Genomic DNA, 11,431 nt, shown 5'->3' with positions numbered 1-11,431 from the left:
GGGGCTGGGACAGGGACTGCCCAGCCAGGGCGGGGGAGGGCATGAGAAGAAGGTGGGGCAGCTTCTGCCGCTGCACACTGCTGGTCCGGGACAGCATGGGTGAAGGGGTCCCCCAGATCTGTGCAAGGTGGGCAGGGCTGGGGCTGCACCAAGCTGCACTCCGGGTGGGCAGCAGAAGGCGCTAGAAGCAGGGGCTATTCTCTCCTGCTGTTCACCAAGCCAATTAAACAAAGATTAGATTAAGGGTAAATTTCTGATCTGCTCACTCAGGCCCGGATTTTCTAACAGGAGTTAGATGACTAAATAACTTTGAAAAGCTGGCTTCAGATATAACTGTAGTGGGTATAATAAAAGTTCTAGAATAAGAATAGAAAGTTTAAACACACAAAGTCTCTCACAGTGACTCTCAACCATGGTGCTGTAGCATCCTGGGGTCCCTGCAGATCGTCTTGAATGGTGCCATACAGTGTGAGGAGATAAGCAGATAAGTGCAGGCTTGGGCTTGTCCCTGCCCAGCTGATCCCTAACCCCAACTGCCCAGCCCCTTTGCAAAGAGGTAGCACTGTTATATATAAATTAGTTTTTGAAATTGGGTGCTACTCAGTTCACAAAATTTATGGAGGGGTGCTTTGCATCTCATGCAGGGTGCCTAGTCCAAAAAGGGTGAGACCCACTGTTCTAGTATGTTAAGGAATGAAGTTGCCATAATGCTGATAGTAACAGTATACATTACCTGGTTGCACATTGGCTTGCAGTAGTGGACATGATCAATGGTGACACACACCAGACCACCATTCGGAGGGGCCAGGGGAAGGGAGCACTTGTCTAGTGCCTTGCAAGCTTTAGAATGAGAACATAATGCATATCAAATATTGGCAGTGACAGCAGTTTCACAGAATTATGCAATGACTGGAAGAAATTGTAGGGGTACATATTGAAATTAGAATCAATCCAAGCCAAGGACTTCATATTTTTCCATGCTCTTGTTCAGTGTTGCTGTTTGAATCACAAAGGAGACACATTTTGGCAAGATGATAATTTTTTGTCAAAAAAATGATTTTTCATTGAGAAACTCCTTCTAACAGAAAATTCTGGACCTTCCCCAGCTACATTTTTGTGTTTTAAAGTTTATAATGTTGCCTTTGGCTCAAGTTGTCATTTACATCCTGTGCACGTAAATTTGATAGCTTCACATTTAAAATAATTCAAGTGGAATACAGTCTTATAGAAAACATGATAAACTGCCCATACCCAATTCCAGAAACCTACTTATGAAGCTAGTCTTATGTCTTACAACAAAAAGGGCCAGAAATATCTCTTTTTAAATTAAATCTGACTGATGCAAAACACTAACACCCCCAAAAATATAACCATCGCTTAAAGTCATAGTCCCAGTTTGGTGAACTCTTATCATTAAAAAAAACCATGCATGTAGGGGGGGAGAAGTGTGCGCATGCGCATGTGTATGTTTATGCATTGGACCACCAAGTAACATCTGAATTGCTTCTGGAACTGAAGCTAGGCTGTTTAAAGTAAACATGGATGCATTTTGCAGTGTAGAAAGCAAAGCTGTGAGTGTTTTGGGAAAAGGCCTGATGGAGGAAAGGAACAGAACTGCCACCAAAACTGTGGCATATGCCATTCCAAGAGATCTGGAACCAGTGCCATCTTAAGAGCTCCAAGTCCCCATCCATTGGTGCTGAAAAAAAGGCATGTGACAGATACCCCTGGACAGGACAGAATTGTTCAGGGACACAAAATAATGAGGGAACCAGAGCAGGAGCACACAATCACACGAAAAATCAAATTACACAAAACATGGAAAGTGCCAACATATGTGTGCAAGCACAATCACTGCAATAACTATCACATAATTAAACATGGTGTGGATCCCAATCAACACTGTGCCAAGGGCTTCTAAAATCTTTAAGACAGCCCTGCCAAGGAATATAAGTATCTGAAAGGAAAACATGTGCCATGTCAGGCCCATAGCCAGCCAAGCAAGGATGCACATGCACATCTGTGTGTAAACACGTTCAACAAAGAGCCTGCTCTGGAGTATCTAGGGAGCAGTGAGGACTGACAGGTCCAGGCTTTTGCACCTTGCTAAGGGTGAGGAAGCCTGTGGAATGATCTTCTTTATCTTTTCAATGACTGTGCTATACAAACTGAGGCTTGATCCTTTTAACTACTTTGACTAATGGCACAGATCTATATGCAATCTCATAGTCCCAGATATCCAACAGTATGTTGGCACTGAATTCCCACTGATCCCAGTAGATTTCTCCTAGTGCTTCCACAAGCATCTTGTACCAGCCAAGACCAGGAAGAGGGGGCTCAAGAAAGCTCAAGGGAGTTGGACTTGGGGCCTTAAGTCAAGTCCATCACTAATGAGGTCCAAAGGATTTATCTGTGTGCTACAGCATGAATGCATTTAAGATAAAAATTAAGAGTATTTGCCATTGTATGTCCTCACCTTTTGCCTGAACTTTTCGCAGGAGCTCAAGTACATGTTGCACTCTCCATGCCAGGGCATTAATTTTATTTCTGCTATGGGGAAGCATTTTCTCAAAGCACTGGGAAAATGTCTACAGAAGGAGGAAAGATTCTGAACATCAGTAGAGAGAGCAACAGCAAGCATTCTTTTTATTACCAGTATATTACATACAATAATGAACTTATGCTTAAAACATGTCTGTATAAACCAATTTACATGCCCCGCCTCCCCTGTATGCAGACACGAGGTTATTATACCTCATGCATGATGGGATATTGATCTTTGTTGTAGTATATACAGTAAAACCACATTATAACCAGCCCATCAGGGACCAGGAGAAAAGTTATCTAAAAAAGGGAGTTTGTGATATTGATATTACTCACTTTACTGCTTCATAATCATGAAAAAAAACACTTCTGGCTGTTGGGATTTTTAAAAATTGGAAGTTGTTATAAACAGGGTTTGTTATAATGAGATTGTACTCCATATGTAAGTACTTATGCTAAGGAACGGATCCAAAGCAGTCACATTACCTCCATATATATTCTCTAGATTAGCGTGGTGCTGGAAGATCTGCATGTGTTGTGAGTAGAAGGAATGGCACCTCTCCCCACAGAACAGCAGCAGTTTTTTGTGACCTATATGTTAACTCCCTGTGGAGAGAAGTGCCCCAGGATACAATCAAATGTATTTACATCTCTCTCTGCTCTTTCTCTATGTCTAATCCATGTTCCAAGTGGAATCTTGCCATCCTGCCCCTCCATCTACTCCACATTTTTCACTGCCTTGAAGGATCTCTGCATGATTTGACCCTAATATTGGAGCTAGCCTATATAAAGATAAGACATGATTCCCTGAGCAGACTCCAACCAGTCACACAACTGCAGAACATGTTGTACAGTTTTACAGCTGATATGTACTCTAGGACTTTGTGACTAAAGGTAATAGCTCTGCTGAGTTGCAGGGATGTTCTTCATTTTACTCTAGCTAGAAGACAGTAGTTCAACTTATCTAATTGCTCTTTTTTCTATGTAGACCTGTCAGATGTAGTTAAAAATGGAAGGATCTCTCTGATGCCATCTACTGATGATTTGGAAGAGAAGTGGCAAAAGACACATGCATGCACACAGGTGAACACAAAAACACACCCCTCAGATCTAACACTATCTAGTGTATAAGAGCAGGGGGTTTTTACCTTTAGCTGTTGAGTCAAACTGGTTAAATTAGCATTTTTACAATCATCATGATCATCAATGGCTTTTGTCTGAAGACAATCTAAAAACAGAAATGCCAGTATATCACATATTAATGCTTCTAAAAACCCACAGCCCAGCTCTTTCTGCATATTGCAAGTCATAATAGAACATTCAAGGAAGATGCCTGGGATGGTGGATTTATAGTTCTGCTTGTTATATTTCTTATATGGACAATCCTGAATGGCTTAGAAGGCCAATAGCAACTACTCACCAGAGTATAGCCTGGAAACATATTTGAAAGAAATATGTCCTTTAATTGCAGACCGGAGGATACAGCTTTAAATGGCCATGTGAGAAGCTGAAGCTGCTTAAACTTGCACTGGAGACTGATTATGTTCTTAGGTTTAAGTGTAGAGCTATAAATATCCCTTAGAGCCACCTATACTCATCTTCCTACTAAGCAGCATGAAACGCTGTGGATGCATCTACACAAGACATTTACTGTGTAGTAGACTAATTAGTTCTGTAGTAAACATCTCATGTATAGAAGTGTAGCCCTATTAGGCCACAGGAAACTAATAAACTCCATAGCAGCGTAGTACTTGTAAATGCAAGTACTATTCTGCTGTGAAGTTTTTTACTGTGCAGCAGCACATGTAAAAGCTGGCACAGATGGCTGGAGCCAGCTGCCTGCTGGCAAGCCCCACTTTGGAGCACCCTTGTGCCCCAGGCAGCCCCTCCACAGCACATTGAGCTGGGCGGAAGCATCCCCAGGCTGCCAGGCTGACCCCCAAGATCCCCTGCCAGCCAGGGCTGCTCTGACCTGGCTCAACATGCTGTTGTCTAATAGCACATGCAGATGCACCCTACCAGTCACAAAGCAGAGACTGCTTGTTGACATGTTCTTGAGGAAAGGAAAGGTGGAGAGCAGAAAAGTAGAGACCCTGGGCTTCAGAAAAGCAGACTTCAACTAACTCAGAGAACTCATGAGCAGGATCCCCTGGGAAGCCAGACTAAGGTGGGGAGGAGTCCAGGAGAGCTGGCTGTACTTCAAAGAAGCCTTACTGAGAGTACAGGAACAAACCATTCCTATGCACAGGAAGACTAACGAGTATAGCAGAAGACCAGCTTGGCTTAGCAGGAAACTCTTCAACAAAATAAATCACAAAAAGGAAGCTTATAAGAAGTGGAAACTTGGACAAATGACTAGGGAAGACTATAAAAGCATTGCTCAGGCAAGCAGGGATGAAGTCAGGAAGGCCAAAGCACAATTGGAGTTACAGCTAGCAAGGGCTGTGAAAGGTAACAGGAAGGGTTTCTACAAGTCTGTCAGTAGCAAGAGGAGAATCAGGGAAGGTGTGGGTCCCTTACTGAATGGAGGGGGGGGAACCTTGTGACAGAGGATGCAGAAAAGTCTGAAGTGCTCAATGCTGTCTTTGCCTCATTCTTCACAGGCGAGGTCAACTCTCAAACTGCTGCACCAGGCAGCACAGTGTGGGGAGGAGGTGAGCAGCCCTCAGTGGTGAAAGAACAGGTTAGGGACTACTTAGAAAAGCTGTGTACAAGTCCATGGGGTCAGATGGGGTGCTGAGGGAGTTGGCTGATGTGATTACAGAGCCACTGGCCATCATCTTCAAAAACTCATGGCAATCAGGAGAGGTCCTGGATGATTGGAAAAGGGCAAATATAGTACCCATATTTAAGAAAGGGAAGAAGGAGGATCCAGGGAACTACAGACTAGTCAGCCTCACCTCTGTCCCTGGAAAAATCATGGAGACGATCCTCAAGCAATTCATTTCTAAGCACTTGGAGGAGAAAAAGGTGATTAGGAACAGTCAGCATGGATTCACCAAGGTCCAGGCTGATTGCCTTCTAGGATGAGATGACTGACTCTGTGGATGTGGGGAGACTGATGGATGTGGTGTAACTTGATTTTAGCAAGGCATTTGATACAATCTCCCACAACATTCTTGCGGGCAAGCTAAGGAACTATGGGCTGGATGAGTGGACTGTAAGGTGGATAGAAAACTGGCTGAAGCATCAGGCTCAGTGAGTAGTAATCAATGGTTTGATGTCTAGTTGGCAGCCAATAGCAAGTGGAGTGCCCCAGGGCTCAGTCCAGGGGCTGGTTTTGGTCAGTGTATTCATCAACAACCTGGAAGATGGCATAGCGTGCACCCTCAGCAAGTTTGCACATAACAACAAGCTGGTGGGGAGTAGTAGATACACTGGAGGGTAGGGCTAGGATTCAGAGTGACCTAGACAAACTGGAGGATTGGGCCAAAAGAAATCTTATGAGTTTCATCAAGGACAAGTGCAAAGTCCGGTACTTAAAATAGAATAATCCCATGCACCTGTACAGGCTGGGGACTGAGTGGCTGGGCAGCAGCTCTGCAGAAAAGGACCTGGGGGTTACAATGGACAATAAGCTGAATATGAGCCAACAGTGTGCCCTTGTTGCCAAGAAGGCTAATGGCATCCTGGGCTGTATTGGTAGGTATGTTGCCAGTAGGTCAAGGGAAGTAATTATTCCCCTCTATTCAGCACTGGTGAGGCCACATCTGGAGTACTGTGTTCAGTTTTGGGCCCCTCACTACAGAAAGGATGTGGACAAATTGGAGAGACTCCAGCAGAGGGCAACAAAAATGGTGAGGGGGCTGAAGGGCATGACTTATGAAGAAAGACTGAGGGAAGTGAGCTTATTTAGTCTAGAGAAGCTGAGAAGGGACTTAATAGCAGCCTTCAGCTACCTGAAGGAGGGTTCAAAAGAGGATGGAGCTAGACTGTTTTCAGTGGTGACAGATGACAGAACAAGGAGCAATAGTCTCAAGCTGCAGCAAGGGAAGTTTAGGTTAGATATTAGGAAGAATTTTCTCACTAGGAGGGTTGTAAAACACTGGAACAGGTTACCCAGAGAAGTGGTGGAAGCTTCATTCTTGGAGGTTTTCAAAACCCGGATAAACAAAGCTTTGGCTGGGATGAGATAGTTGGGGCTGGTCCCACTTTGAACAGGGGGTTGGACTAGATGACCTCTGAAGGTCCCTTCCCACCCTACCTTTTTATGATTCTATGATTCTATGTTCCTTAACCATAACTGAGCCCCAGACTCTACTACCTTCCAGTTTGGGGAATTAGGGGGGGAAGGCTTTTTGAGACAACTTCCTCAGAATTTTGATCCTCTTCCAAGGAAAGCACAAAAAATGTAGTGAAAAATAGCACATCTGGTATTTTTAGTCAACAGTCTAGTAGTTACAGCACTTGAGCAGGAAACAAAAGACTGAAGGTCTTGTCACTGTCTTTTTCCTCAAATGGGTTTTGAACCTATATCTTCTACTTCTAAGCAAAATGTTTGAACTATTGAGCCACAACCTCTGTAGCACTAAAGTGTCTCTTTTCTTTGGTTGATGGTGATCTAGTGGGCATCTGAAAGAGAAGACAGCAGGGGAGCCAGATGAGAGCTGAGCTGGCAGGACTGTGGCTCAGTGAGAAAGGCACTGGCCTGAAAGGAAAGACTCTAAGTACTACTCCTGTGCACAGAGAAGACAGAAGCGAACCTTCTGCTATCATAAGATTTCATTCAATAATACCAAAAACCCAAACACCAGTAGGGGCCACTGCCACAGCTTCAGACTCCTTAAGCCATGCTCATCACCAAACCATGCTCCTTCTTCTTAAGACTCCTTCTCACCCCACAAATTTTCTCCTCCCAGCTTTCCAGTGTACCAGCTTCAACAGGAGCAGTTGGAGGTGTGATCAGCAATGTGTTTCTGTGGCCTAGTGGTTAGACTACTTGGCTAGAAAGTTAAGAGATATACCCTCAGATCCATTTCGGGTGAGAGAGTATTTAGAAGTTTGGTCTCCCACTTGCTCAGCAAGTGTCTCAACCACAAGACTCAAAGACAAAAAGGCTCCCATTCTGTTAAGCCACAGATGGGAATAATTTTCTGTGACTAACATTTCTAGGACAGATATGGAGATTACGTAGGTGGAATCCACTCACAACAGAGCATAAGGGGCTCATTCTGAGCCAAAAGAGTAAACCACTTGCAGGAGGAGTAAGATCTAAACAAATCCATGCAAGTGTCTCCAAATGTCAGGTAATGAGTACTGTAGAGTGCCAAGTTTGGGTCTGAGGGGCACTCCCTCTAGGACCTACCTTTGGGCTCACTGCTTCCCATGAAAAGAACTAAACAAAATCTGGTTCCTTACAGTTCTTCTTTCTTAAAGGTCACAAATATAAGATTATATAAAAGTTTAAAACAAGCAAACATTACTTGTCAAATAAATAATGACAGTATCTAGCAGCTAGGAACACATTTTAACTGAATTTGTCCAAACAGACTTTTATGGGTGTATTTGAACAATCATTGTATAACTTAAGAAATGAATAACATAGTCAAAGTAAGCAATTTATGAAGAATCTGTAGGCTGAAAACCATGTGAACACAAGGGTTGGAAACTCCCAGCACACGTGGCAGGGCATGCCACGTGAGGCCATTTTGCTCAGCATGCCATAGGTATCTGGGTTCTGGGCAGCTGCTGCTAGCAGCAGGTGGCCAGGAGCTACAAATCCTGCTGCAAGCATCCTAGGCTCCGTGACTGGCAGCAGCTGCCCAGAGCCTGGGCTGGCTGTAGCTGGGAGGCTGCCAACAGCTGCACCAGTCTGCATAGCCCCAGCCAGGCTCCATAGTGGCAGTGACTACACATGTGCCTTCGAGTGCAGGGCAGGGAAGGAGCTGGGGCAGTGCAACCCTGGCTATTCCCCTGCGGTCCATCCAGAGGCACATGTACAACTGCTGTCAACAACAAGGATCAGGCCTCTCACAGCTCCCCTGCAGTCTGCCCTTGGCATACCAAGTTGAGGGTTGGGGTGATTCTGGCACTCCAGCCAAAAATGTTGCCGACCCCTGGTCTAGCAAGTGTAGCTAAGGATGTTACTTTTCATATAAAAACAAATGACATGGGTGCTCAAATACCTGTTTTAGACACACCGTTATCAATTTAGGTGCCCAAATATGGCAATAGCTGCCTTCTACTAAGGGTCCAAATTTTTTTTAAAATGTATGTTTCCTTTAAGGTGATAGTAGTAAAGACTAGTCATAGCTTACCTGCACCAAACCATAGTGCAATCATGAAAAACAGCATACTCCAAGGGCTGTGAGCGTGGTACTTCATTGTTGCTAGCGTAGTTAAAGGAGTAGTTTGACTTCTTTGCTTATGAAGTCAAGAACTGAAATTCAGAAACTGGGGACAAGGCTACAGTTAAATTACTGGTTATTTACATTGTGGTTTGTCCAAAGTTGACAAGGTAAAAATAATCACAGAGTATGATCAACTACACACATTACCTAAGCTGTTGGGAAACCACTTGAAACCCTGCCAGGAATATCCAGGCAAAATTTCTCAACATGGTTGTGGGTAGGTAAATCTGCAGTGCCTGCTTGTTCTGCCAAAAGAACTGGCAAATCCTCTGACTAATTAACTATTCTGCTGTAAATATCTTCATCATTTTTTATCATCTGCCAAACTACAAATGCTGCCTGCATTTTCATCTCTAAAAAGAAAATGAACCAGAAAAATAATTGGTTCAGCAACAGGTGTTTTCACTTGCTTTAGAGCTACTGGACCAGCAGAGATAACAGTAAAGGAAGGTAACTAGGTCAATTGATCAGTTGTATTGAATAAATCATCCAATGCAGTTAGCCCTGCAGGACTGGTTCACCACTGCCTGGTACCTTTTGTATCTGGTTACACCAGGGCAAAGTAGATAAAATACTACATGTGGGGAAGTCGGGGTGCAGGAGGGGGGGAGCGGGGAGATGGATAGTGTGCAGGGGGAGTGGGGAAAAGGGGAGGGGAGTAGTTCATCTTTTAAGCATGTTTTGCAGATATCTAAATGGCTACATGAGGTCCAATCGAGTGAAGAATCTTTTGCTTTGTCTGTGAATAATACACAAAATTATCCCCTTCTCTACTAATTTATTGCTAAGTATTTGCCAAGCAATTCACATGGTTTTCAGCCTAGACGCTTCATAAATTGCTTACTTTCACTATGCTATTCATTTCTGATGTTATACAATGATTGTACAAATACAGTCCTGTTTCCTGGCCTGGTTTTGTTTTGGGTTTTTTTATCCACCCATTTGATACTGTAAATAGCGTATTCTTTTCACTGAGGTGTAGTCTTTAGCCTTCCCTTTTTCACTGAATCTTACAATGCATTATACACAGTGACCAGCTTAAACATGATGGATGAAGGGTAGCATCTAGTGGTTCGAGCATGCTCCTGAACCCACAAAGTGGGTCTTCCCACAAAGTCTCTCAATCCCTGCACTGGTGAGCTATCTGTATTTCACACATAGCCTTCCACCAGCCAATTTTTAATGAAAAAAACTGGCTGTGGCACTTAGTGCTAAACTTAACTCTGTTACCACATATTAGGTATGCAGAGGTATTTATGCAGTCCAAGTTTTCCACAGCATCCCCACCATAATTCACATAAGCCTGCCATGGAGCAAGGGCCTTTGTTTGGACCATTTTCTCTAGCATAATTGCAAAAAACAGCTATGTGCTGTGCTGCTGACATATAAAAAAAGACTTAGTTCCTCAAGGGCATACATGAGGAATCAATAAAAATAAAGATAGAGCAAAATTCAGGAGCACTGGAGGCCTTTTACCTTCTCCTATCACCCACACAAAAAATTGGAGCAAGGGTTATGGCAGCCCAAGTATGCTACCTCTCCCTCCCTCATCATTTCTTGGTGGATTCCATTTCTTGGGGACACAAAAGCTCCTCCACATGCTTGAGAGTTACATCGAGAGCAGGCTTCCAATCCTAGAGCCTCAGGACATATGTACCTACTAGCTATGGGGCCTGGCTGTAAAGTGAAGGGGCTCCAGAGATGAAATACAAAAACTGAAGGGAGTTTATGAATTAGGAGCAAGTTGGACAAATTTAACAAAGCTGTCTTCTTGATTTCTGTATCTTTTATGGTCAACAACTGCAGTTGCTGCTGCTTCCGCTGCTGTTCCTGAAGTCCCAGGGGCACTATCTGAGACAGGAGTTCAGCAAGTAGCTGAAAGGAGGTGAGAGGAGAAAGAGGAACAAGGAGGAAATGATGACAGACCTGGCTGCCTCATCCAAGAAGAGAATGGTGGATGAAGGAGAGAAGCATGCTAGGATGGAGTTCCATCATGACTGCTGTGCTGACCTAGTCAGGAAGGGACTAGCTCAGGCCAGGCATGCAGTGATCTTCTAAGAAGACTGGAATATCAAAGTCACTAGAGCAACCGTGGGCATGGCATGGTAGACTATGGAGAGGAACGGGGCAAGAAAACAGTAATCTATCTCAGCCCTCAGTAGTATATAGGCTCACCACCCTTCAATGCAAATGTGACAGGTGGGTGGGACCAGAAGCCCCGCCCCCTTAGCCCCTCCCTTTCCCCTTGTATGATGTGTGATGAAACCAGCCCTGCCCCTGACCCCAGTCACGTGGTATGTGACATCATCAACTCTGCCTCCACCCCCCGTCATGTGGTGTGTGACATCAACAATCCTGCCCCAACCTCCAATCATGTGGTGCGTGACATCGGCAACTCCACCCCAACCCCCAGTCACGTGGCGTGGGACACCAGCACCACATGGTCCATGACATCAGAAGGACAGCCCATGCAGACCCCCAAAGCCCAACTTCTTAGGCTGCAAGAACCGCCCTAGATCATGTGGTGTAGTTATGGC

The 11,431-nt window shown here is 44.4% G+C and overlaps 1 protein-coding gene across 1 annotated transcript in view; it reads right to left on the bottom strand.

Annotated features, from left to right (window-relative positions):
• The window catches only part of LOC109287336, a 19,777-nt gene extending 10,825 nt beyond the window's left edge, over positions 1-8,952 (bottom strand). Inside the window, exons 1-4 of the mRNA XM_019502308.1 lie at positions 8,802-8,952; positions 3,693-3,772; positions 2,477-2,588; positions 734-840 (exon numbers count right to left, since the gene is read on the bottom strand). Coding sequence (XP_019357853.1) covers positions 734-840; positions 2,477-2,588; positions 3,693-3,772; positions 8,802-8,868 — 366 coding nt within the window. The 5' untranslated portion in view covers positions 8,869-8,952. The remainder of the gene's footprint in view (positions 1-733; positions 841-2,476; positions 2,589-3,692; positions 3,773-8,801) is intronic.
• Between the last annotated feature and the right edge of the window lie 2,479 nt (positions 8,953-11,431).

Source organism: Gavialis gangeticus, unplaced genomic scaffold (assembly GCF_001723915.1).
Source record: "Gavialis gangeticus isolate Ggan-Ray unplaced genomic scaffold, GavGan_comp1, whole genome shotgun sequence".
In the NCBI taxonomy this organism is placed as follows: domain Eukaryota; kingdom Metazoa; phylum Chordata; order Crocodylia; family Gavialidae; genus Gavialis; species Gavialis gangeticus.
The sequence above is the reverse complement of the archived record's forward strand: the minus strand, read 5'-3'. Positions and strand labels throughout refer to the sequence as shown.